The following is a 26,770-nucleotide window of genomic DNA, read 5'->3' on the forward strand; positions in this document are numbered from 1 at the left end:
ACTCAGGGTTCCCCTCAGAGTTCTGGGGAGCACTGTGTTGGAAATGGAGAAACTTGAGGAGAGATGCTATGTCTCATTCATTTTCTGTCCCCACAACTGCCATGGAGCTGAGCACCCATCACGAGCCCACCCAACATTTGCAGATCTGAGCAGAGTCAAAGATGAGGACTGCAGTTTCCAGACATTCCAAGGTGGAATGTTCAGTCCAAAAACGTCCACATGGTGTGCAAACTACCCTGGCCAAATCACAGACTGTCAGACAGATGGGCAGAAATCCTAACAGACTGCAGATACAGGTGGATGAGAGGGATTATCTGTGCTGGGTGAGATAGGAACAGATCAATTTTGGGGAAAAGTGCCCAGGTTTGGAGAGGATGAGAGGGAAGAGGGTGGTGGGCCGGACGCCGGGCCCACATAAAAATTTAGAACCTGAGCTCTATTGCTTGGCACCTACTGATTGTGCAGAAGGTTCTTATGTATGTGAGGCTGAGAACATTTGATATCAGCATATCGCATTTGCAAAGAAGTGCAATCTGCCTCCACCACCACGTCATGTGGCAACCAGGGCCTAGGAAACACACTTGATTGACGGACAGAGACCCTGAACTCATTCTGCATAATGCAGTGTGTCTGGGTCTTTTCTAAACAGAAGTAAGAAGCTGGGGTGTTGGAAAGGATACCACTCAGCCCCTTCACAACTGCCACTCACAAGAGGGCAGCTTGGACTGGTACAGATGTCCATTGACCAAGGCAGACTCCCTGCTGCCAGACCCACCTGCCTTGGGTCCAGGGTGCCAGAACTGGGGAGGTGGATAGGGAGCAGCTTGACCAATGAGCTTCGAGCTGACTGGCCCGGCCTCCCTGCTGCCTTGAGCACCTGCTATAATAGTCACAGAGGAGATTCACATATGGACTTGAATCAGAAAGCCAGGGTAACCTCCAGTGTGGCCATGGTGGCTCTGTCAGTCCTTGGACACCCTCTCTGTTTTGCATGCTAGCAGAGGTGCCCAGACCCTGTGGGGAGGCCCTGGGCCCCAGCTGGCCAGGTTACCAGGGGCAGGGGTGGTGGAAAGGACTGGAGGAGGGGAGGGATGATGGCTGACTGGTCACCACCCACAGATCTGGCTGGCAAAATATACGCAAACTGAAGGAAGCAGGGTGTGCAACAGAAATAGAACCAACCTAGAAGGAGGGTGGGGGACAAGTGAAGGAAAGTGGGAAGGAAATCAAATCAGGCAAGGTGACATCCTCTTTATAAGCCTAGCCTCAGATTCCTTGCCTGGGTCTCTGCTCTCTCCGCCCGCCTAGAGTTCCACCTGGTACAAATCAGGCTCAGAGGAGGGCCAGGAAAGGAACCCTGTGTCCCCTTCCTAGTTCCTCCAGCTGGGGGACAGGCCTCCTGTGGTGAAGAGCCCTGTGATGGTCCTCAAACCCATGATATGAGGACCAAAGGAGGAGCCTGGTTAGCAGGTCAGCTACTGAGCCGGGACCTGCTGGCCAGCTCCTGGCTTCTGTTGTAGTCTTACCTCCTGGACCCCAGAGTGGAGGTTGTTCTTACTGCTAAAGCCTTTGAGAAGGTTGTTTTTTTTTGGAGGGGTGCTCAGCCCCCAGTGTCCACTAGATTCCAGGTCCTGGAGCACCTGGCCCTATCCAAGGACATGCTCCCTTGTTCTCACTGACCAGACCCATGGTAGCTGTCAGAACTGGTGCTGGGTCCCCCATGCAGCATGCAAGACCGGCATGCACAGCATGCTCACTCTTTCAGGGGATGGTGGCCTGACCAGGAGCCAGGAGCCAGCTGCCCCCATTCCTGCTGCCTTCTAGGGTCACCTCTGCACTCTGAGGTGCCAAGTTTAGGGCAAGGGCTCAGGTGGTTATGGGAGGTAATCACTCAGCTTCAGAGAAGACTGCAGCTCAGAGAGCAGGCCAGGAGCCTGCCTGGGCCCCTGCTTTTCCAGGAAGTGAACTGCAACAGGAAGTGAAGGGGAAACATGGCGCTCTCCCCTGGCCTGTGCTCCTTTAAGTCTGGCTTCCCCACCACTGAAAGGGCGAGCCTGCAGCATGCTTTCAGCCTCTTCCTCCTGCTCTGCCCTAGCTGGGTTGGGCTCTGCCTGTGCTGCCCCATGCCATGCCCGTTACCTCGGCTGCTGGTACGGTACCTGCGGTTGGAGTAGCTTCAGACACAGCACCCAAGATGGCCAGAGAGAGGGAGAGAGGATGAGAGAGGGAAGAGAAAACAGAGCACAGGTGAAACCACAGGCCAAGCAAGCAGAGAAGTCTGGTTCATACCTGACCCAGAAGGCGTGGCCAGGCACTGGCTGCTGCTGGAGGGTGCCAACTGGCATTTGGGAGTCATGGTCAACCCCATTGGAGTCAGGCATGTTCCTGCCTCCCCACCTTGGTCTTGGAGACCTTTCTAATACACTGTTTCTGCCTCTGTTCAAGGACTAGTCATCCAAGAGGTGGCAGCAGAGATAGTCCATCCAGAATACTATGTCCCCAGCTCTTTCTCTAAGGACACATTCTACCCTGCCTGGGACACTAAGATGCCAGGAACTGAGGGCAGAAGGTATAGGTGGTGCAGGCAGGCACCAACCCCTGGCAAAAGCACGGTTCCTATATCTTCTCAGGAAGATGTTGAATAGCATTGGTGTAGACAGGAGTTGGGGAGCATATTTGGATGATCGCCCGCCACCACTCCATTTCAATCTTCCAAAGCACAGGAAGGACTGAAGGACTGGAGTCCCTGTCCTGGAATTTTGCTGCCCTAATTCTTTCCCACCAGTATTTTATGAAATTAGAAACCCAAGCATGGACTGAGAGTCTTAAAACAAATCCCTGAATTTTCTGCAAATCTCCAAGTTGAGAAGAAAGTCTCTCTTTGTTCTCTTGTCCCTTGGGGTTGCAGAGCATTCCCTGAAGCTGGACAATGGGGCTTTGTTTGCTGCCCTGTGTAGAGATGGGGGTGCGAATAGGGGAGCAGCCCTCTGTATAGCTCCAAACAACTGTGGAGAAAGTGCATTATGTTCTGGCCTTTGGTAATAGGCTACAACCATCACTTACCTTAAGTCCCCAGCCTAGAAGACTTCCTGAGTGCTTGGGGTTTAGAAAAATACCCGGGGGTGGGGTGTCATTATGTGACTCACTCCTGATGTAAAGACCAGAGAGGCTGCCAATTCTCTTTCAGCTTCCATCCAGTCCCTCTCTCCCTGCCTCAGCAGAGGCTTGCTGGCCAGTGAGGGACACAGGGCTGTTGATGCAGCTACCCAGGATGCCTGGGTGGGGCAGTAGAGGCAGTAGGGCATGGCAACCCCAGCAGAAAGTATGGTGGTCTCCTGGGACAGGGGAGGGGAGGGACTCAGCAGATCCCACCCAGCGTCAGGTCATGGGACCTGAGCCTTCTGGGGACAGCACTAGACATGACAGCTTGTCAGCCCCAGGGTACCTACTCACTTCACCTCTTCTTTGGAGTCTCCCCTTGCAGATGAATCCCTTCCTTTGCTCGGCCACTGCCTCCTTTTGTTTAGATACACAATCAGATTTTATTGTGCATGTCTCTAGACAGTGTGGATTTCCTGTTACCTTTGTACCCTTGTTTCTGGTGCAGTCTGGCATGGCACATTATGGGTGTTCATGAAATGATGGCTGCACTGACAACTGTGCCTCTGGAGAGGTACCTTTTTACCGGGGCCTGCTAACACCCAGGCTTTATGCCCTCTGGCATCCCTGGGCGGTTCCCACTCTAGCTGGTATGTGTGCGGGTGAGCCTGGAGCCCCCTCTAGTGGAGTCCTGAGGCGGGTGCAGCTCAGGAGGGGATGCTTTGCACCAGGACCCAGGAACTGAGCTCATCTATTCTTTTTTTTTTTTTTTTTTTTTGCGGTGCTGGGGATTGAACCCAGGGCCTTGTGCTTACGAGGCAAGCAGTCTACCAACTGAGCTATCTCCCCAGCCCTCATCTGTTCTTTGTGAAGCTGGTGTGGGACAGGGTGCTTCCCATCTCTCCCTCCTCTCTGCAGTCAGACAACTTATCCAACTCAGGCTGCACAGAGGGGCCATATTCCCTGCTCTACCCACGACTGGGCAACCAGCTTCAATCCTGGTGCTTTCCCCTACCTCTTTGGTCTCACGGATCCTTGGAAAGGAAGGTCTGTCCCAGAGTTTTCCTGGGACACTCTCTGCAATAATCCTTCCTCTCAGTAGGTGATCAGTTTCACTATTCTTTGGAGTTCATTAGCATATTTATTTGCGACAGGCCTCCCCTCCACCCTTATTCCTCTACAAAGATGAAAGATGGTGGATGTTCAGTGGCTGAGCAAGTCAAGGCAAAGGGGGGCCCAGGTCTGACTGCAAGTCTAAGGAGATCGGAGTTTTCCAGATTCAGCACCAGGCCTCTCTCAGCGTGTAAGACAGGTTGTCTCCTACTGGAGGCTTGAGGACTTGCAGCCTCGCTTTCTTTCAGTCTTGAAAGGCCAGGCACTGCTCAGTGTTTCTCCAGGCATGTGATTTAGCTGGGGCCTCTCACCCCAAGGACTGCCACCCCAGACCTACCTTCGTTCGGGGGTGCTGGAGACTCTTCTGTGACTGCTTCCCCGGAGCCCACCTGGGTCCTGGCACTGAGGGTAAAGCGGTAGCGTGACACAGGGTCTGCTCTCTGCATGGAGAACTTGGTCTGATTGGGAGAGAAGTTTTCCACCATCTGCTTTCCTACTTTGGTTCCGTTAACTGAGGAGAGAGAGGTAGTGGAATGGAAGTTTAGCAATGTTTACCATGATGGGTTATGTAATCTGCACCTATAAGAACACGGTCCTAATTTTCTGGAGAGGGAACTGGTGGCTCCTGCCTGGTGACCTTCAAAGCATGGTTTGAAGGCAGAGAGGTAGGCAGAACTCCCGCCCAGCTCCTTGACTACACCCAGTGCTTCTTTACCCACCTCACTGTCTCTAGCTTGCTGCAAAGGCATGTGGCTGATTCTGGAAGATTCAGTTTATAATTCCCAAGAGGCAGCACAAACCTCTTGAGTTCCTTACTTCTGTTAAACAGAGCTGGGCCCAATTCACCAGGGCTTCTAATTGTTCCTACCTCCTTTATGAAAGGTATGTTCGAGATGCCTCAAGGTCAGGTCCAGAGAGGGATTCAGAACAGCACCCAAGCACACAGCTGGCTATTGCAATTGCTAACGACACAACACCCCGCCCTTTGTGTGTTTCCCAGGGAGGAACAGCATCACCTGCACTAGAAGCCTTCACGATTGTCAAGTGTAATGACACTGCTGATCTGCATGGTGACGCTGAACCCTTGAGGTGAGGTCTTCCTGATGGGGCCCTGATTTGAGTTACTCTAATCACTTGGCTGCTCACTTATGGCCACCTTATTTTTTTATTTTAAAAATATTTTTAGTTGCAGATGGACTCAATACCTTTATTTTATTTCTTTATTTTTAAGTGGTGCTGAGGATTGAACCCAGGGCCCCATATGTACAAGGCAAGGGCTCCACCACTGAGCCATGACCCCAGCCCCTGGCCACCTTATCTTAAATGACACCTTCTTACCATGTCTCCAGGGAGTCTGTGGACTGCCTGTCCCACTGAATGGCAGCTTACTGGGTAAGGAATTTGCTCTCTTAGAGCTGTAGGTGTTGGGCACAAGATTCCCAAGGGCTGGGGTTGTTTCCCTCATTAGACCAGAGTTCCCTTCGCCTCAGCTGTCAGATGTGCGAGGAGAGAGGGCCAGGGTTCCTCCTGCCTGTAGTCCCTTGTGGAACTTTCTTCTCGGTCCCTCCATCCCTCTAAAGTGCCTCTGTACTCACAGTCTTCCTAGCTCAATTCCTTAGGAAAAGTGGTAAGAATGGATTCGGACTCCTGGATTATCACAGGAAAAGAGAGGAGCAGGACGTACAGGCCACGTATTTGAGCGTGTATCCAGTCAGGATCCCATTGGGGTGTTCCGGATGATCCCACTCCAGGTTGATTGTCTCCAGGTTGGGCTGCCGGACTCGGAAACGCCTGGGGGCGCTGGGTACTTGGGGAAGGAGGAGAGAGGGGGGGAGATAAGGGCAGGGGGGAGGGAGGATGAGGAAAACAAAAACAAAGCACAAGTATGAAGGCATTGACCTTGGGCAGCTAGGTGGGGTGCTAGAGGAACCTCAGGGGCCAGGGCCCACTGCCCCTTCCAGGATGTCCTTTTGCCCAGGGGTGAGGACGAGCACGTCTCCACTCCGTGGTTGAAAGGGAGAGGGTTTTTGTGTAGCAACAACCCTGGATTTCAGCACACATTAGGCTCCAATGCTGCAGAGATACCAAACCAGGCAGAGCCGTGCCCAGGCAGGGAGCCACTGCAGCTGTTCTGTAGGAAGGGTGCAGTTCCTGGTCCTCAGCCCGGGGCCAGGCTTTGACCCGAGAACGCTGGGTTCATGGGTGAGGAGAAAGAAACCAGGATGCAGCACCTGGGAAGGCTGGAGTCACAGGCAGAGGCGGGTGATGAGAACCAAACCGAGGCAGATGGACAGGAAACAAGAGGGAAGAACAAAGGAGAAGAGAACGGAGGGACAGGAGAAGAAAGATGGGGACTAAGAAGAAGGCAAAGCAAAGGCAAAGTGGAAAAGAGGCCTGGCCGGAACAGAGAAGAGCCAGAACCTCACAGGCCGTCTGCTGCCCTGGGACGGGCAAGAGGGAGGGGTTGCCCCTTGGCCTCCGCCGGCAGGGCCTCCACACACAGGCTCTCAGCACTGACGTTGACCGTCTCAGGTGCTGATGAACACGTAGTCCGGGGGCGGGATGCTCCTGCTCCTGCCTGGGGAGGTGGTGGGACAGCCCAGGTCCGCACAGTGCCTGGCTGCAGAGCCCGTCTGGAGTCGCGTCAGTTGACCACGTCAGAGCAGGCCGCCTCTGTGATGCAGCATCAGCTCCTGGAGGCCACGCAGAGGTCACCCTGTGCCGTCCTGGGTGGAGCGGTGCTGGAGCTGCTCTGGGCCCTCTGGTGTGTGCTGACCCTGTTCTGCTCACCCCGAAGAGTGGTGGGTCAGACCTACCTCCTTCCGGGGTAGTGAACTCCTTGGTTTCGCTGCGGGGCCCGTCGCCTCTCCCATTGACCACAACCATCTCCAGCTTGTAGTTACTGTAGGGGAAGAGGCGGGACACCACACCCCGGGGGCGGTCTCCAGGGAAGCTGGCTTGCTGTCTCTTCTGAGACACCCACAGGTTCTTCAGCAAGCTGCTCTCCCGCCAGTAGTAGGCCTTCGGGACAGAGGCAGGCAGGTGAGGGCTCAGGCCTCAGAGCCAGGTTAGTGGTTAGTGCGGTGGTAGTGACTGGTCTTCCCTTTGCTTGCTACAGACTCCAAGTCCCACATGGCCTCAGTTCCACACAGGCCTGGGAAGCAACCTGAGAGTTCCCACTCATTGGCCACCAGTGAATATGAATTTATGTTGAACAAGAAATAGCAGTTTGACTCAATTTCTGAGCCACCTCTTTGGGGGAAATGGATGAATTGGCCAAATGTACATCTGAGCTGCACCACTGTGAGATTTATTTCCAACTTGGGTAATGTGTTGCTCAAAGAATCCATGCCAGAACCACAACAGGAGCTGGGGGTTCAGGCATGGGAAGTTCTGCTCTGTGCTTGAAGACCACATCACCTTGAGTTAGATTAGTAAAGTTTAGATGGCAGCAGACAGGAACCGACAAAGAGCAGGTGTCCCCTGGAAATCTGAATGTGAGCAGAGGACGATTTAATCCTTTGAAGTCAAATGGTTCCTTTCGTATTGTTTGAAGGCTTTAGAGATGAGACAGACACACGTCCGAGAGACAGTCGCAGGTCCGCGTCAGTGGGGTGTGGAGTTGCAGAGCTTGGGTGGGACAGGATGGCTGTGGGAGGTGGCAGTGTTGTAGGGTGCAGCGGAGGAGTCTGATTAGCAGCAGGTAAGAAGGCACAGGCCAGGCTGTCACAGCAGTGTCACCCCGGCTGCCCACAGCGCAGTAAGGAGGAAGTCCAGACTTAGGGGGACCTGCTGGGAGCTTTAGCCAGATAAAGATCCAGCAGGAAGGTTGAGTGTACAGGCGATGGTCAGGGAGGAGCTCACTCTCCTCTAAAAGTCATCTTGCCTTCCTTCCCAACCTTCCAAATTCATCTCCTAAGAAGGGACTGACCCCTTCTGCCTGTCCCCAACTGTCAACCAGCCAACTCTTGAGGACCTCTGTGGTCACGGAACCAGTGTTAACCTGTGATTACAGCCTCCCCCAGTTCCCGGGCAGCTTCAAAACAGTGCTGTCCCCCTCGGGGAGAGCCTCGCACACCCGGGTTTTCTCTCCCTTCTCCCCATCTCAGCCCACCCTGTCTGTCAAAGACAGAAGACAGGGTGGAACCTGCTCACAGTTGGGACCACCAGGAGAGGCCAGGAGCCTTGGTCACCCATATGCTGGGTAATCCAGAGTTGGCTGCGACAACAGGGAGGGCACTTGCACCCTTTCAGTGGCTTTGCCTGTTAGTTGTGGCTTTCCAAAACCAGGCTGGGTAAGGCAGGGGGCCACCGGGAGGGGAGGGTGTAGCTCAGCGGTGCCTCAAAACTGCACGCGAAGATACCTGTGTCCACTCACACACAGGTGACAAGAAGAGGTGCTGTGCACGTCAATCCCGACCTGCCGTCCTTCACGGGGCATATTGCTGAGCAGAATTTCTCAGCATATCTTTTGCAAGACACATCAGTGTATGTATACAGTCATGAGCTGCCCGACGAGGTCAGAAGGACCTCACGTGTGACGACGGCCCCATGAGATTATGATGGAGCTGAAATGGTACCATCACCTAGTGATGCCGAAGCCGTCGCAGCTCCATCTCGCAACACGCCACTCACGTGTCTGTGGGCTGCTGTCATCAAACGAATCTACTGCCAGCCAGGCATGTCAAAGTGCAGTGCATGCTGCTCGGTAAGGAGGCCGTCCCTGGTTTATGCACTTACGATGCCAGCCTTTTGATCATTATTTTATACTTCTAATTCTTTCATTTATAAAGAAAAAGAGTGGATTGTATGACTGCAGGCCGCGTTACACTGGCAACACCCCTTCATACAGGTGGCACTTTCTGCACTTCTTTGTTGCACTGAGAGGCCATTCTGAGTGGCTGACCTATACCATCCGGGTTTGTGCAAGTACTCTACGACGCTGGCACAATGACAAGATCGCCTAACGACACATTTCTTACAACATATCCTGTTGTCAAGTGACATATGACTGTATATATAGATTTTTTTTTTTTCTGGATGTATTTTTGAGCAGCTCACCTTGAATCAATTTAGATCCAAGAGACATCCCTAGGAACCCCTTCCAAATAGCCTACGCCCCGCATCTGCTACGCCCTTGCCCTGGTTATTGGGCGGGTGTTAGTGGGGTCGGGAGCGGGCTTCCTCACTCGGTACTCCCTGAGCTGGCCCTGGACCGTGTCGGAGTAGACGCGGTTCCACTGAAGACTGATGGCTGTGCTGTTCAGGACTCGGATTTTAACTTCCGTGGGTGCAGCCCTGGGATCTGCAATATGTTGGGACAGAGAGCAGGTTATACAGGCAGGGCTGGCCTTGGACTCTAGGTCTGGATGCTGAGTGCTCCAGGAGGGCCAGGGTTATGGCTCCTCCATCAGACTACACTTGGAGGAGCAGGAGAAGGTTCAGGACCAAAGGCTCAGACCGCCTGGGAGGGACTCTGCCTCTGTGTCTAGAGGGCAACTATTTGTGAGGCTCTTGCGCTGGGCTCATCTGCCCCTCTGTTCCATTCTCCACCTGCCCCCACCTGCTCTGTGGCCTGACAGGCCATGCTTTCTGGAACTTATCGGCTGAGCTTCCTTGTTCTTGGGCTTCTGGATGGGTTTGGCCAACAGAAGGTGCCAACACAAGGTCTCAGGGCAGGAGGAAAGGGAGGGTGGCTTCCTCTTTGCTGGGCTGCAGATCTGCAGCACTGCACTCTTCTACCCAAGGCAGTAGCTCCTAAGGGTGGGGTCTTTGAGGGTCATAGTGACTCACTCATTCCCTGTCCCATTGAGGCTCAGAGTGGCAAAATGCCTTCCTGATGTTGCTAGTCTTCAAGGAAGTTCATGTACCTTGCCGTTTGCCCCTAAGCCTGTCCCTCATAATCAAAAGTCCCTTTGGAGTGTGCATCTGTTTTCTGCCAGCAGGAAATGTTGCTGCAGACTGCAGGTGACCTAACCTCAGTCCAGAAGGGAGACTGCTCCTGCATCCCCTTGGAAATGCAGGGCTGCTCCCTCCCCCATAATGGCTCTTGCCCCTCTGTTCTCTGCTGTGCTACACAAACAAGTCTGCCCCACGCCCATAATCCATCAGAGCACAGGCCCTACTGTAGACTAGGAAATTGTGTGGCATCCTATGAAGTCCATGACCGGAAGCTGCCCGGTTCATACTTACCAACCAGCAGTCCCCACTGGACTCCTGTCTGGAAGTGCCTGTCACCCTCTGCTCATCTCCAGTGGGTCTGATCCATGATGACGTCTAGGGCTCAGCCCTCCTTCTCTCCACTGTATGGTTAGAGGATCACTGGCCCTGCTCTGGGCCCAGCATCGCCCCATCTGGGTCCACTTGTCCTTAACACTCTCCTTCCTCCTTCCTTCAGCTTACTCCATTCCACCATTTTGCTCTCAGATCAGATACCCACCAAAATGTATGGTACGAGCCAGGAGGAGACTCCACCAATCCCCTGCTTTGCTCAGGAGCCGGCAGGACTAATGTGCTGGGTATAGAGAGGCACCAACCTCTGGGCAGCCAGGCGTACTTCTACATACATGTCTAGGATCTTGATGTACCAACTCCAAAGAACTCTTATTGATGCTCAATTCCAAGGGCTGGGAGTAGCACTGGGAAGGCTGGCAGGTGGCTGGCCTGAGACACTCTGGTCTGGGGCTCTGGGGCTTCCCCAGCTCTCAAGGCCTAGCCTACCTGTGGGGAGAATCTGGCCCACGGCCTGCCTCCTTGGAGGTGTTCACCTCAGTTCTTTGGGATAGTTCTCGAGTCTTTCCTGGTGCCTGCATAGCTTGTCAGTACAGCAGCCTGGCTGAGGATCTGGAGACCTAAGTTCTATTTTTAAGCCTGACATTTGCTATCATATTCTGCTGGCTCTTTCTCTAGAGCCTTAGCTTTCACATCTGGAATAAGTGAGGACATGCTGTAATCTCAACTCATGTTTGATGGTAATATTTCCACTCCTGATGTCACTGGGTGCCTGTGTGCTCTAGGCCATTGCAGAATTTTTCTCTTTCCTGAGAACCAGGTGCCCTCCCACGACCCATGTCAAGGTTCCTGGCATCAAGTGGGCCTGGCCAGGAGGGTCCTTCTGGGGAGGGGATTGGGGGGCAGGTACTCACAATCTTCTCCGGAGTACCCGATGACAGTGTCGGGCTCGGGGGCCTTCCCAAAGTCATTTTCGGCCTGGACTCGGATCTCATAGGGCACATAGACAGGGGTCTGCCCCACCACATAGCGAGAGCCCCACACTGTGACGTTGTTCCATGTCTCTCGAGTCTCCCTCCGCCGCCACTTGACAATGTAGCGCAGATTGGGACCAAAGGCAGAGGTGGCATTCATGGGCTGTACAGGGAGAGAAAGATAGGCAGGCAGGGTGGAGAGGGTGTAGGTCAGAAGCCAGGTCCCCTCCTGTGCCAAGTATCCTTCCTGGGCCTGGTCAGGAGAGAGCATGCCCCTTCCTGTCCAGAGTTCCTCCAGAGACTGGAGTCCTAGAAACTCTGCAGCATGTAGATTTTCTATGACAAAATCCTTCCCTGAGACTCAGTCACTCTGACTCTGAGAGTCACCACATTTGCAGGCACAAAGGGAGTGAGAGCTTTATTTTCAACAAAAGTCTTCCTGGGACAGAAGCAGCAAGAAAACAAAAGACAAACAGTAACAGGATCTCCAGAGTGAGAAAGGAACACATGTGGGTGGGTTTAACCATGCGTGCCTCCTGCCCATGAACTTGAAATTACAAAACTGACTAGTTCCACCAAATCCATGTGTCCATCTTGTCCTTCTCTACAGATAAGAGTTTAAAAATGGGTGGCATCCTTTTCTTTATCCTCTAAGGACCTGGTCCAGGAATCAGGAACCTGCCATGCAGAGGTGGAGTTCAGGAGTCCTGAACCTGGGCCCAGCCTAGAGCTGCCGCTGCTGGGGACAAGCCCTCAGGGAGACAGGGATGATCACCATTCCCAGCCCAGGATCACCCTATTTATGTTACACAGGGCAGAAGCTCAGAGATGCTATTTCAGTTGCTGCGTCTGCATCTCCCAGTCTGGGAAATGGTTTTAATAAAAGTCATTTCGAGATCACACATCCCAATTTGGGGGTTTGGAAAATGCAGGCAGTGAGCCAAGATGAAGATGGGACTTGACCATCATGGCTCAGGGGCGGGAGGCTCTTGGAGCCGTTTGGCCCACTCTGTCACTAGAAGAGGGCTTAGCACACTGCACCTCAGGCGCTGGTCTCTCCTGCACCTCCAACCCACTGCTACGACTCAGAACACATCAGATGTCGATGCTGGGGTTAACTTGAGTCCCTCCTTTTTTTTTTTTTGTTGCGGGGGAGGGGGTGCTGCTGCTGGGGATTGAACCCAGAGCCTTGGGCGTGCAAGGCAAGCACTCTACCAATTGAGCTATATCCCCAGCCCTGAGTCCCTCCTTCCAGAAGAAATTCATTTTAGCTTGCTGACATTCTCTATGATTTTTCCTGGGCTGGCGGTCTATAGGACTTGGTCACCTGTGCTCCTGACTCTGCTCTGAAATCTTGCTCCCAGACCCTTGTCCTGTTTGGTTTCTGGATGCTCAACTTGGACAGGAGCTTGGTTTCTTGGAGAAGATAGAGCCGCCGACACCAGCTCTATCTTCTGAATCACACTCTGGTCTCAGGTATAGAGAGGGGGCTGCCAGCTGCACACTATCAGGTGAGTCAGCCCATTAAGGACAAGGGGCTGGCAGGGGGTCTTACCGTCCAGGTGATTTCCATGTTGTTCTTTCTGGTCCCTTCTCCCTTTACATCGCTGGGGTTGGACTCAGGAGCTGGAACCAAACAGACACAGAGTTCAAGTCTAATTTGTTGCCTTACCAGGGCTGGGTAAGCCACCCGTCTCCCTCCCACCTACTCCCCTTTTTGGTTCTGGTTTTCTCAGCATCTGTATACACTGAACTCACTCTGTCTTTTTCTTGTGCATGATATGCCTTCCTAGCTAAAATTTAAATTCCTAAAGCAGAGCTATTTCTTTTCAATTTAATCCCTTATCAGACTGCAATTAGCATAAGGCTTTCCATACTGCAGGTGGTCAATAAGCCAATTCAATGCGGATTATCCCGTTCATGGATTATCCACTAAATATGTTTCACACCAGACTGGTTTATCCCCAGCATTTAACATTTTGGGGGGAGCATCTCCAATTTCTATGAGCTGGTGAGATTTCAGAAATCTAAACATTACCCAAGTGCATTAGGAAAAAAAATCGGATCTAACAAGAGCATTGTATATTTATGCTGCATATCTTTTCCATAGCTCTCTGGTTGTGAGTAGATGATCAAGAATCACTAATATTAATGATAATAAATAATAAAAAGAGCACTTAATATTCACCATGTGCTTACAACATGCCAGGTATCACGGTAAGCACCTGACAAGCATTTTCTTTGTTCTTTTTTTTGGGGGGGGGTACTGGGGATTTAACCCAGGGGTGCTTAACTACTGAGCCCCAATCCAACCCTTTTTTGCATTTTATTTGGAGACAGGATCTCACTGAGCTGCTTAGGGCCTCACTAAGTTGCTGAGGCTGGCTTTGAACTCACAATCCTCCTGCCTCAGGTTCCTGAGCAGCTGGGATTACAGGTGTGGGCCACCAGGATGGTCCTGACATGCATGTTCAAATGGAGTCCTCACAATAGCCCCAGGGGACAGGCACTATCATTATTATTCTGTTTCACAGATAAGGAAGGAGCCTCAGAGAGATTAAGTAACTCACCCAAGTTCACTGGAAAAGGGGGGGCGGTGGGGGGGCTCAGTTTGAATTTAGGGCACCTGGTCCTGGGCCTTTTGGGGGAGCCCTCAAGTACTCACGTGCTCCACTGGTTCGATAGCGCTCAGATGGGAGGCTGGGGTGACTACTCCCAACCTCATTCACAGCAATGACCCGGAACTGGTAGTTGACATATGGGGACAGTTGGAGGATAGCTGAGTTGACACTGCCTGGGAACTTGGAATGGTCATGCCAGACCCCTGGTTGGAACTGGTCCTCTTCAAACTGGACAACATAGTCTGAGTGGGAAAGGAGGGTGGAGCCATTTCAGGAGCTGAGTTAGCAATGTCCTCCTCCCTGGCTTCCATTAATCTTTATCATCTCCCGAGTGGAACGTGGTTCATGGAGAATCCTTCCCAAGTCATGGAAGGGAGCCAGGGCACAAGTCAAGGGGCAGAGCGGGGTCCAGGCAGGGAAGGCTCTTGGTTCAAGGCTGTTACCAGCCCTCTTTTCTGTCTTTCTTTTTATTTATTTATTTATTTTATTTTCCGTGAGGTACTAGTGTTTGAACCCAAGGCCTCACACACGCTAGGCCAGCACTCTTCCACAGAGCTACGCTCCCAGCCCTTTATTTTATTTCGAGACACGGTCTTGCTAAATTGCCCGATCTCGCCTCAAGCTTGTGATCCTCCTGCCCTGGTCTCCCAAGTAGCTTCCTGACGGGCGTGCGCCGCTGCACCTGGCGCCAGTTCTTCTCTGGCTGTGGAGCACAGGGCCCTGGCTGACCTGTGATGGGGCTGTTGTTATCATCCCCCGGGATCCAGGTCAGCCTCACACTCCTCTCGGCCAGGTCCGTAAGCTCCAGGTCCCGGGGTCGGTCTGGCCGTCCTGGCAGCAGAGGGAGAAGACACCACGCGGGACTCCTGAGTGAGAGCCAGCCCCTCCTTGTAGGGGTCCCAGCCCTGGACAGGTCCCTGATGGACTTAGGGTCTCGACAACCAATAGGATCCAATTTCAGAGCCCTGGAGGGCCAGCATGGGGACCATCCCATTTCCTCCGGGGGCCAAAGAAGAACAAAGAGGAGATTTCAAGTTCTAACCCCCCCCAAATATCAAAGGGTGGAGCAAGAAAATAAAGAGGATCATGCAGGAGACAGAGAGAACCAGGACCCACCCATCCCGTTTCTGCAGACATTCTCGGAGAAGGCTGTCCTTCTCACCCAGCCTCGGAGGCCACATTTAGAGAAGCTGATGAGGAAGTGCAGGGTCTGTCTCTTTTTCTCACAATAATTGTCTTCTGCTCTGTGTCCCAGGGCTCTGGGGGACCAGAGCCCAGGAGGGATGAGCTGGGCAGGGCACACAGGTTAGGGAAGGGAGGAGGACACAAAGAAAGAGGACCCGGCCAGCGAGGACATGGGGACTTGCTCTAGAAGTTTCAGTGATATGGTGGGATAGAGGAGCCCAACAGGCTTCCAGATAGGACGCGGGCAGCACCTTGCTGAGGCTCCACTCTCCCTGGGATTGCTTTAATGGGATGAGCACCATCTTGCCCGGGGATAAAGCCATCTGGCCACTGACTGGTGGGAGCAGGCAAATTTTTTTCCGCCCTTCTTAGCTCCCTGAGCCAGCATTTGCCATATTTTGGCTGGTTACAGGAAGACCCTGGAAGGTGCATCACGTGAGTCCACACGTGTGTGTGTGTGTGTGTGTGTGTGTGCACGCGTGTGTGTGTGTGTGTGTGTGTGCGCGTGCACACGTGTGTGCAGACTGTGAGTGGATATTCAGGGCAGGTGTAAGGAGCTTGTCAAATGCTGGGCCTGCAGGCAGCAGCGGGTTTTCCTGACCTGGCTTTAAACGCTTCTGAGACCAAGCTGCACCCTAAAGGAGAGGTGGTGCGGCCAGAGGTAAAACTGGTGGCCAAGGGCTTTGGAGCTCAGCTTGCAAGGGAGCCCAGAGTGGGGATGGGACAGCAGCTTATGGAGGAGGGGGACGTGGGCACTGAAAGGGGGTCACGTGTGAAGGGGCGTGTGGAGGGTTGCCTAGGACCCCCCAGCAGCGATCCTTTCCTGAGGCACTCTCTGCTTCCCAGACTCTACTCTGGGGCCTAGAAAGGGCACTGATGAGGGCCCGATTAGTAAGAATTACCTTTGGGCAGGGCAGCCAAACGGTTAGTTGGAGTGGCCTGATCAGCTGCAAAGGTAAGACGAGTTAACCAGGTTAGCAGGTTATCAGGGTTAAAGGTGTTTCGGAAGGATGGGGATAGGCAGCGGAGGCTGGACCAGCTGCCCCTGGGCTGGGGTGTTCCAGGCACGTCTTCCCCATCCCATTATGGAGGGACCTCACCCTCATTGAGGTCAACTGCGTCTCCTTCCCACCCCAGTCCCATCGATGTGCCAACACCCACCATCACCAGCCACCGTGCTTATCCACTGTGGGACAGGAGTGCACCATGGTTACGGCAGTAGGATGTCCAAAAAAGAGGACAGAGGTGACAAGGGGTTGGCAGAGATCTGCTTCCCTGGAAGGAAGAGGCCTCTTGCCCTTGGCTTATGATGGTTTAATATTTACAGTCCAGTCCAGATACCAGGACAAGAAGAGATGGCATCACCTTGCTGAGTGCGTAGCAGGCTCTGAAATGCCACCAAAACCCAGGGCAGCATGGGGTGGGGAAGGCTAGCAGAGGTTACTGAAGGGCAAACACAAAACCCAGCCTGACTTTAGTGCTGGGTTGTTTCAGTGCACTTGGTGGTGTGGAGTCAGCTGCAAGAGGTGACCAGGATCCTGATGAGAAGCCCTCTCTGTCACCCCAGCACCCAGCCCTTGGGGTTCAGGGGAGTTAGTGATCCCACTCAGGAGAGTGGCGCTCCAAACTGTCCAGCACAGCTGGTTCTCAAGGTAGCAGCTTCCTAACCCTGAGACCAGAAGGTGAGACACCACGCCAGCCACTGGCGCCACCCACAGGACTGCGGGGGCCACTGCTTCTCTGGCTGCTGGGGAATAGGGAGGAGGGGCTGTCGGTGCCTGAGCAGGTGGCAGCATTTACCCAGCACGGTGAGGTAGGCCTTGGCCAGGTCTTGGTCCAGCTCGGTGCTGGCGACACACGTGTAACTGCCCTGGTCCCGCTCTGCCACACCAAAGATGGTCAGGGAGTCGTCTTCCTTCTTCATCCTGCAAAGGTACAGCGCAGAGGCTGGGAGGAGAGCAGGGTGGGGTGTGGGTGCCGCCGCCGCTCTCTCCCGCTGGGGGATGAGAAGGAAGGAAGAGGGGAGCCACGGCTTCTCCCAGGGGACATGGGGCTCCTCCTCGATGCACTGAGAGAGGCAAGGTCTCCGGGGTCGGGAGGAACGCTTATGGGTGGAGCTCAAGTGGCCGTGAGCTGTGTCCATGGCCCTCAAAGTCCATGCCTGGCCTGTCTACACCAGGGCTGTCCCTGTGCTGCACAGCCCACCAGCATCAGGGCAGCATTAGGCCCCTGAAGACTCACAGGCGTCCTCCTCTTCTTGGAGCTTTGTCTTCAGCACAGACCTGTCTCCTTTGCGCCCAGGCTCCAGGAGGCCTCTCTCCACCACCCCACTCCTCTGAACTGCCCCCGCAAGGCGAGGAGGTTTGCAGAGCAGGACAGGGTTGGAAAGCTGCTGGCACCCACTGAGTGCAGAACGCCTGGGCCCACGGGCAGGGCGTGCCCCTGAAAAGTCAGACATGGCTGGAGACGTGAGGCACCTATGCCTTACCTTAGGGCCGGGCACAGCCTGCACCCTGGACAGAAGAGGGACAGCAAAGTGAGCCCTGGGGAGCAGGTGTGGACCTGCAGTCCTCAACGCTGGCTGCACATCAGGAACCCCCCTGGGGACCTCTGAACACTATGAGTGCTGAGACGTACTCCTGCACCCATGCAATCAGAATCTGGGGAGGGGATGCGAGGGGAGGGGGTGGGGCGGGGAGATAGCAAAAGCATCCAGGAAGAAAAAGAGCTCCAAACTGCCACTCATTGCCACGGCCATGGTGGGCTGTGGCTGGCACTGCCCTCTACTGGACAACAGGGGAACTGCAAACAGGGCTGAAAGGTTGGAGGCTGGGATTCAGCAGAGGAAGAAGAGACAGGGATGGGGGGAAAGGAGAAGGAACAGGAGTGAGGAAGAGTAGAAATGAAGAAGGCGGAAGGGAGAGAAAAGAGGAGAGAGCCACAGGGAGCTGATAGGAGAGGAAGAAGCGTGTGGGGGCGGGGTCTTCCCCACGGACAGGGAGTCACCAAAGCCATCTCCCCCTCCTCAGTAGCTCCTTGGTGAGGAGCATGACATTAAGCAAGAGAAGACAACTCTAACTAGCAGCAGGAGGAGAGAAGGGAGGAACAGAAACCTGTTTCCAATATAAAGCGGCTCATCGTCCTTCAGCCACGAGACAGTGAGCTTCAGGGAGGGGTCGTGCTTCACGCGACACTCCAGCTGCACTGTGGTGCCCCTCTTGGCAACCTGGTCCTCAGGCATCCGGTAGATCCTGGTGGGATCTGTGGAGAGGTCCAGGGAGCTCACGGTTGGCCGGTCCTTGGCCCCTACCCCCATGTGGACACATAGTGTGGTGTGCCTGACCTTGAGGCCTTGGATAAGCCACCGAAGTGGTGGGAATAGTCTGCACTTGGAGGAATGGAGGGGAGGTCCGGTGTAGGTAAGCAAACATAGAAAATAATCCCCCAAATCCTTCTGGCTCAGGAACACAGGAATGTAGTTTCTGGTGTTTGCAGGGAGCTGGTGTGAACAGCAGGCTTCCTGTCCTCATTCCCTTTGGACCAGGCTGAAATAAGCTGACTCAGTTGTCAGTGCCTGGGTCAGCTGGAAGTCCAGGGGAGGACATGCAGAGGTGTGCCGAGGAGCCCATGTGGGTAACGTGAGCACAGCTTTCCTGCCCCCCGCAACTCCTCCCTCCTAACTCTTTACCTTTGACCTCCAGGCGGACTTGGTTTTCTGCTTTGCCCAGGATGTTGGTGGCCACACAGGTGTAGATGCCTTGGTCCTCTTTGCGGATCATCTTAATTTCCAGACTGCCATTCTCATAGACATGGTAATTGCCACCATCCAGGTTGCTTCCTTGCCCATTCTTAAACCTCACAACAGAGCAGCGGAACAGAGCGTACTGAGAAAGGACCGGCCCCAGGGAGCAGGGCAGCGACCAACTGAGAGATGATGGTAGCAGTGGAAGGAGGCCAGGCTTGGAGTCTGGACCTAAGACTTGCACAGTCTGCCTCCCACTCAGACTCAGCCAGGCAGCCCTGAATCTCTCAATCCCTCTCTGGGCCTTGGGCTCCTTCTCTGTAAAAGGGGGTTGACCCAGACCAGATGAGGTGCCGTGTTCCTCCCAGCTTTGACCCTTTAAGTTTCCCGGGTTTTGCTGACTATCTGGTGTGGGCAGAGGTGGGGACTCAGAACAGTGAGACAGATGGCCTCTGCTGAAGACCTGGTCTCCTGGGACTTACCATCGCAGTGTGGGAATGGGAGATCCAAAGAATGGGCAGTCCAGCCGTGTCCGGTTGTAAAGGATCACCCTAATGAACTGGTTCCGGGGTGAGAGCATCCGAGGTGGGACATCTGAAATCCCAGAGAACCGATCTTGGGTACGGAGTCTCACTCTTCCTCTCCTTGGTCTTAGCTCTACGTGCCTTCTCCTTACGGCAGCTTTTGAGGAGCCTACCCACCTTCCCCCATCAACATTCCCTCCTTCTAGAGGCTCCTAGAAGCCTCAGAGGATAGGTGAGGAGGGAGTAAGATAATTCCATCGGCCACCCTACGTCTACCCTAGTCCAGTTCTGCCAGGCTTCCCTGAGTTATCCGGGAGGCTCTGCAGCTGCCCCTGTGCGACCTTGGGGCACCTGGTCACTCCCCATGTGCACTGTCCTCTTCCTGCTGGGGGTTTCAGCAAACATACTCCAAACCACTTCCCACCCGAGACCCAAGGAGAAGTCACAGAGTCAACACGGACAGGCTGAGGACAGGAGGCAGACCCGCCCTCAGGGTAGCGAGGGAATCAGCCCTGACTTCTCCGAAGCATTCACTGTGCTCACCCAGCTCCACCCCACCACCCTCCTGGACATGACCCAGGGAGATTCCACTGCAGGCGAACAGAGGTGGGGACAGCTTACCCAGCACACTGACGAAGGCGTTGGCCAGCAGGTAGCCGTGTTCATTGGAGGTGTTGCACTGGTACACAGCCCTGCTGCTGATCTGGGTGTCTCGGAAGATGATGGTGTCACCCGCCACCTCGCGGTTTGGGTTGGGTGGTGCCGCTACAGATAAGAAAGATGCTCCTTGTGAGACTTGGAGCTGGGTGGAGCGACGGGCACTGGATTCTGGCTAGGGTTCCTGAGCATTATTGGGTGCCACGGAAGAGGCAGCCCTGGGTGGGCCTCAGAAGATACGGCTTCTGGCCTCCCCATGGTTGAGCTGTGTGACCTTGGCCCTCCTACAGATGCTTCTCAATCCATCCAGTGGGAATTCGCAGCCCTGCTCAACCCAAATAACTGCTGGGCAGGTGTGGTTGAGAACATAAGCTCTGGACACAGAAATCCACTCCATCACCCACCAGCACACTGCAACCCTTTTGTCCCGTTTTCTGGTCTGCAGTATGGAAATAACACATTGCCTCGTAGGATTTTTGTGAAGGTAGCCTGAGACTCAGACGTGTATAAAATGAGTAGCAGAGTTCCAGCAGTGCTGGTTACTATTATCGTTATTGTCATTTAAATTCAATGCATATCTGCTTAGGTACATTTTGAAAAGGATAAAGCAATTCCCAAAAGGATGGGAACTACCACCTTCCCATCCCCTAAGCAGAGGCTTCTCCAAACAGGCACAAAGTGAAACCCATCAGCAAACTGAAAGTCTTTATGTTTGCCAATGTTCCCGCGTCTTCCCGGATATAGCACATTCCAAGCCTCCGGATTCTGCTGGCTTGGGGTGCAGAGAGCGGAGGCTGGGGAATAGTCGTAGTCTTGAGCCTGTTGACACATGGCTCTGGGGCCTGAGGAAATTAACAAATCTTTCTGGGCCTCATTTCCCTCACTCCTAAAATGAGTAAGCATTACTCCCATTGTTCCCCTACTAAAAGGAAGAATAAGATAAAAAAAGAATGATAATGAACTATAAAAACAAAAGTTTTCTAGAAATGAAAATAATGGTCATTTCTCTCTCTCTCTCTGGGACTGGGAAACCCAGATCCTTACACGTGCTAGGTAAGCACTGAGCTATATCCCCAGCCCCCTTTAAAATTTCATATTGAGATAGGGCCTTGCTAGGTTGCCCAGGTTGGCTTTGAACTTTCTTTTTCTTTCTTTCTTTCTTTTTTTTTTTTTTTGGGTGCTGGGGATCAAACCCAGGGCCTTGTGCTTACATGGCAAGCACTCTACCGACTGAGCTATCTCCCCAGCCCCCCGGCTTTGAACTTTCGATCCTCCTGCCTCAGCCTCCCGAGTAGCTGGGATTACACGCATACATCACTGTGCCCAGCCACTTTTCTCATCTTTAACCGCTAGAGCTTTCTGGACTAGGGAGCAGATGGCTTGGCTTGCAGAGTTCATGAGCTCACTCAGGACCACGGAGACCTACAAGGGAAGCAGGCAGAGGAGGCTGCAGGAGTCTGTGCCGGGGCGCCACTCCACAGACGGCGAGTCTGCGCCCAGAACTGGGGAATCAGCAGAAGGTAAATCAAGACACGGTCAGCATCCTTGTCAGCCAGTCCCAGCCCCACTCAGCAAACAGGCACCAGCGAAGCCATGCCAGAACCCTAATGCCTCCTTGCAGGCAATTCTCAGGAAACCAACTCTCCTGCCAGTCACTCCTCTTGGGTGATCCTCAAAGAGGGTGACAGGTGACCTTTTCAGGGCAATCCTGGGCTGCATTTATTTAACAGTGCTGTGAAACTTAGTGCCACTGCCTGTCTTGCCCCCAAGTGCTATGAGGACAGAGAACCACAGGGGCATGCTGTGTCCATCTTGACTTCTTGGGGATGACCACCACTGGCTGGTGCAGAGGCAGCCGCCACATGGCAACCCGCTGCTTCCCGGCTTACTAGCCAAGCGACCTTGCACATTTCCTGCACCACCAGAGCCTCGATTCCTCATCTTTAATATGTGAGATGGAAGCGGTAACAGGGCGCAGCACCTAGCACAGTGCCTGGCACACAGTGAATGTCTACAGGGTGCGGCTCACTTGTCCACCTGGCCCCTCTGCCTCTCCCCCTGCTTCTATCAGCAGCTGCTCCTGAGTCAGATTCAGAGCTCTTGGCCCCAGCTGGTTTCTATCACTGCCTCTATTTCCTCTGACTCCTTACAGAAAGCAATGACTGGATATTTTTAAAAAGTAAAAGCAACTGAAGAGAATATAATGTGCAAATTTGACCAAGATGACCAGCTGGAAGGGGCCCTGGAGATATGGCTTTCACCCATCTCAGTGGGACTAGAACTTCCCCAAAGTTCGTGCCTACTGTCATGGGGGACATATTCCCTCATACACAACATAATTGTTCACATTTTCACATATTCTGTCTCTTATTGTGCCCTTATCAAAGAGTGGGACTTGATTAATGAATGACAAGGGCTTATTGGGCTTTCCTTTATGTTCCAAGCCCTGGATGTCACTCACAGCCAAACCTTCAGAGATGAAGCCACAGTGCCCAAACCCTCACTGGGGCTCTGAAGTGGATATGGGGCAGAATGCAAAGATTTAAGATAAATCTATGAAATCCCCTAAACATGGGGAATAATCGTGAGGCTCCCGTTAGCTCTTGTGAACAGATAAGGCAGGTTTCCTGCCTCTTGAGATGTCCAGACAGACTGCAGGGACAGCCAATGGGCTACTCTTTCCCTCCACTTGTACTGCATCCAGGCTGGCCTGCAGGGAGAGGGCTCTGGAGCCTCTGAGAGGACACACAGGAGCACTGGGCGGACAGCAGCAGGCTACTTACATTGCAAAGGTTCCCCGTTCACCATCCACTGGACAGTGGGTTTGGGGTTCCCATTGGCTCGGCACACCAGCCTCCCATCCTCGCCAGGAGCCAGGATCAGGTTCTTGGGTTCATCCAGCCAGTAGGGAGCAGCTGGAAGACAAGGCAGGCACAGGCAGGGGCATTAGATGGCAAGGGGCTGGAAGGAGACACCAGGCGGGCTCCCTGAAGGAAGGCAGGAGCCAGAGGCCCAGCTCGCGGGCCGCAACACCTGCCCCAGGGCTCACTCTTACTGCAATGGCTAGGTCCAGCCTGCATGTGGCGGGCTTGGCTGCACCGATGCCAATTTATCTATTAGAGTTCACAGATTAGTAGTTCTAAACTGGGGCTACTCATTAGAATCCCTGGAGGACTTTGAAAAATCCATCAGGGCATCCTAATGGATGATCAGATTCCTCAGGGGAGGTCCGAGTGGCCAATGCTTTTAGAGGTCACAAGTATTTATGATGTATCACTCCACTGTCCTGGGTTGGTCCCTCTGGATTTCTGCTGTTGCAAGATCAGACCATTTAGGAAAGGCCCTATGTTCTTTTAGGCACTGTACTTTGGTTAGAGCAGTTCTTAGTAGCTGGCCACCACTTTCAATAGTTTGGACAATTTTGAGAATGAGTGCATGTGTGGATTTTTATGAGAAAGAGGATCTTTGAATTAGATTCTCAAAGATCTCCCCCGACCCAATGCTAACAACCTCCTAGTCGGTTTGTGGGGCTGAAGCCAGGGTCATGAGATCCACTAACTGTGTGCTAAGAAACGTCTTGTTCTCTGGCCTCTGATTTCATCATTCCAAGCATCCACGCAGCCCCAGGCTGAGAACTGACTCCTGCAGCCCACCATGCATGGCTGAGCTCCCTGAAGACAGGGGGTCTACTGCCTGCAATACCTCAGGCCGGCCATCTCTGTTTTTAGGAGAGGGAAATGATTTAAAAAAAATAATAATAATCCTGACTACAGTGACTCCCCATTCTTAAAAAGAAGCACAGCGTTATGCACAGATAGAGACAAGCACAGGGCTAAGACGACACATCACAAACGGGAATGCAAAACAAAAGAAAGAAAAGGCTCTGGGAATGATCCAATGGGCCATGGAGGAAAGTCGCCTGCTGAGGGAGCCCTGGCACCAGGGAGAGTTGGGTGATAGTCCAGGTGGATCCCCTTCCCTCAACCCCCACTGCACATGCGTGCACACACACATGCATGTGCTCACATGCACACGCACGTACACACACACACACACAAGCATCATGCTTGCCCCACATCCAGGGAATGGCAACTCCTGTGGCAGGTCATGATTGCCACTAACCAGTGCACCAAAGGTTCCCCCTCACTCTGCCCTCGCCCCCCGCAACCAGCCTCAGAGGGAAGAGTGGTCATGGTGTTCAGGGTTGGCAAAATAATCATAATGAGAAATACACACAACGTACCCTTCACTCTCACCGAGATCGTGTGCCGGATGCTGCCCATCTTGTTGGAGGCCAGGCAGAAATACTCCCCAGAGTCTTCCTCGGACACATTGGTGATACGCAGAGCCTTGTTAAAGTTCTCAAACTTGGCCTTGTCAGATGGGAGGTCCCCACCTTTCTTGTACCATGCGATGTCCGGTGTTGGGCTAGTAAAGGAAGCAAGCAGGAAACAAAGAAATTGTCACTAAACATGACCCTTGCCTTCTAGAGAGTGTGGGACACATGGTGTCCTAAAAGTGCATCTGGGCCCAGGAGGGTGCATGCCCCCTAAGAGCTGATCCTTCCCATTCAGAGGAGGATGCAAAGTCCTGAGAGCCCAAGGGACTTGGCTGAAATCTTAAAGCACATGTAGGATGCCTAACCATCTCCTTCTGTCCTTCTCTGAAACAGAGATGGCAGAATGGATGGAGATGTCTATGATCTGACAAGCCCTGCTCACTGTCCCCACCTTTGCTGTACTACTGGCATCTCCCCCAAAGAGGCAAGAGGAGAACATGGACAGACTCTCATCCCCTCCGCCTGCCGGGTGGCTGGAAGCGGGGTGCCAAGTGTACGTACACCCCAGAAGCGATGCACTCCAGCAGGAGGTCCATGCCGCGGAGCACCATCTGACTGCTCGAGGTACCCTGGGGATACATGAAGCTGGGTGTTCTCTCTGCAACTCCTCGGGCTGAAACGGGACAGAACAAGCTCCCATGAGCCTTCTGCCCAGAGGGTCGACCCAGGTAGGCCAAAGCTGTTGGGCTAGAGAGAAATGTCACCACGCCCCCTGCTGGACCCTCCCCCAAAACCAACCCAAGGATCAGGGCGTCATTGGGAGGTTAGGAAGCTCCAGCTCCTCAGCCCCACCAGCACATTTGTGTGACCAGCTCTAACTTCTGAAAGGATCCGCCGAGAGGAGCCCAGCTTCCCCGAGTCCAGGAAACCGCCCCTTCCCTGGGAAGGGAGAGGGCTGACTGAGCAGTGACAGGTCCACTCCTGGAGCTTCTTGTGTTGAAATCCCAGAGGCCACTGCGGTAGCCCCAGGGCAGGCCATCTCAGCAGTAGTCCTTCCTCCCCAGACTGGGATGTGGAGGAAAGAGGAGGCATGAATTGGGGCCACAAGACAGACAAACTGCTCTTTGGGACCCTGAAGACAAGGAGCTGGGATGAAGCCACAAAGCCCCAGACAAACAGTCAGACATGCAAGGAAGGTTATTAATGGCCTAGCAAGAACATGGAGAAAATCAATGAGCAGAGATGACAGGAGATCACTCTGAGGCCAAGACCATTCTGCCTCCTCACTAATGACTTTGGAAGGGGGCTGGAGGGAGGGTGTTAATTGCATGTGCGATGCTGAGGGGCGGGGGAGAGGTGGCCGGAATGGACAACTGGGCTGGGGCAGCCAGGAGTCTGAAATCAATGAAATTCATGCACGTTTTAAAGGCCACATGGCTCACAGATTAACACTGTCGGGATGGTGGTTTCCCTGTGGAAGGGGTCAGGCCGGCCTGGGTGTGCCCACACAGAGTGGACCCCATCTGACCTGAGCCTTGGCTCTCCCCCACAGCTATCTGTACAGCTCTTTGGAAATGGATAAGATGGAGAGAGAAAAGCAAGGATTTCCCAGCCAGCAGCCCCAAGGCAAAAGGGAAACTGGAGGGGGTACCCTCTGCCTGAAGGTGTGTCATTATGAAGAAGCTACGAACTGAGCCTGCACCTGGGTTTAATGGGTCCCAGACTCAGTTGGGAAGTGGGAGGTGGGGGGAAGGCAGAGCTGCCCGGAGATGGGAGCCCTCAGAGATGTCTGGAGTGAGAACAAAGGCATCCATCCTGGGGCTTAATTGGCGCTGGCAGAGTGAGGATAGATGGTGGGCACCTCTGTCTCTGTGTAATTGGTGCTTCCTAATGGAGCTTTCTGTGTCAGCCAAGTGCCTGGCCGGACCAGGGGGCTTCCTGTCCTAGAGGTGCTCAGCTTCTTTCCATTAGCCACTGGGGAGTACATCTTGTAGAATTTGCTTCTAATTTATCTTTCTGTCAAGGGAACAAAGGATGAAACATATCCTGAGGTACTGAGGCTGCAGCACTAACAGCAGGTAACAAATGCTCAATAAATGTTTCAGAATGAGTGAATTAAAGGGGGTGAAGAAAACAAAAAAAGAAGGCAGCAATGTATCCTGCACATTCTTTCTCTTTCTGTAGATGCCCTCCTCTGTCCCACCAGCACACACAATTTGGCTACTGAAGGGTTAATCCATTATGTGGTTAATGGGTTACCATCTATATCTACAGCTCTGGTAGCATCTAGTTCTCAGCACCAAGGAGGCCAACACCAAAGCAGCAGCTTCCTCCCACCCATCATC

The 26,770-nt window shown here is 53.4% G+C and overlaps 1 protein-coding gene across 16 annotated transcripts in view; it reads right to left on the reverse strand.

Annotated features, from left to right (window-relative positions):
- Positions 1 to 26,770, reverse strand: part of Nfasc (neurofascin) — a 180,251-nt gene that overhangs the window by 26,928 nt on the left and 126,553 nt on the right. For 8 of the 16 annotated variants that reach the window (XM_047520250.1, XM_047520258.1, XM_047520247.1 and 5 more), the window contains 18 exons: positions 24,987 to 25,098; positions 24,390 to 24,574; positions 22,930 to 23,061; positions 20,111 to 20,254; positions 19,448 to 19,559; positions 18,912 to 19,078; positions 18,337 to 18,484; positions 17,024 to 17,148; positions 16,126 to 16,170; positions 14,768 to 14,869; positions 14,083 to 14,280; positions 12,973 to 13,043; positions 11,358 to 11,580; positions 9,402 to 9,517; positions 7,029 to 7,233; positions 5,897 to 6,019; positions 4,550 to 4,723; positions 2,160 to 2,174 (listed from right to left, as the gene is read on the reverse strand). In XM_047520250.1, coding sequence (XP_047376206.1) covers positions 2,160 to 2,174; positions 4,550 to 4,723; positions 5,897 to 6,019; positions 7,029 to 7,233; positions 9,402 to 9,517; positions 11,358 to 11,580; positions 12,973 to 13,043; positions 14,083 to 14,280; positions 14,768 to 14,869; positions 16,126 to 16,170; positions 17,024 to 17,148; positions 18,337 to 18,484; positions 18,912 to 19,078; positions 19,448 to 19,559; positions 20,111 to 20,254; positions 22,930 to 23,061; positions 24,390 to 24,574; positions 24,987 to 25,098 — 2,397 coding nt within the window. The remainder of the gene's footprint in view (positions 1 to 2,159; positions 2,175 to 4,549; positions 4,724 to 5,896; positions 6,020 to 7,028; positions 7,234 to 9,401; positions 9,518 to 11,357; positions 11,581 to 12,972; positions 13,044 to 14,082; positions 14,281 to 14,767; positions 14,870 to 16,125; positions 16,171 to 17,023; positions 17,149 to 18,336; positions 18,485 to 18,911; positions 19,079 to 19,447; positions 19,560 to 20,110; positions 20,255 to 22,929; positions 23,062 to 24,389; positions 24,575 to 24,986; positions 25,099 to 26,770) is intronic. The other 8 variants (XM_047520261.1, XM_047520259.1, XM_047520248.1 and 5 more) reach the window with 5 other exon arrangements.

This window comes from Sciurus carolinensis, chromosome 12, assembly GCF_902686445.1.
Source record: "Sciurus carolinensis chromosome 12, mSciCar1.2, whole genome shotgun sequence".
In the NCBI taxonomy this organism is placed as follows: domain Eukaryota; kingdom Metazoa; phylum Chordata; class Mammalia; order Rodentia; family Sciuridae; genus Sciurus; species Sciurus carolinensis.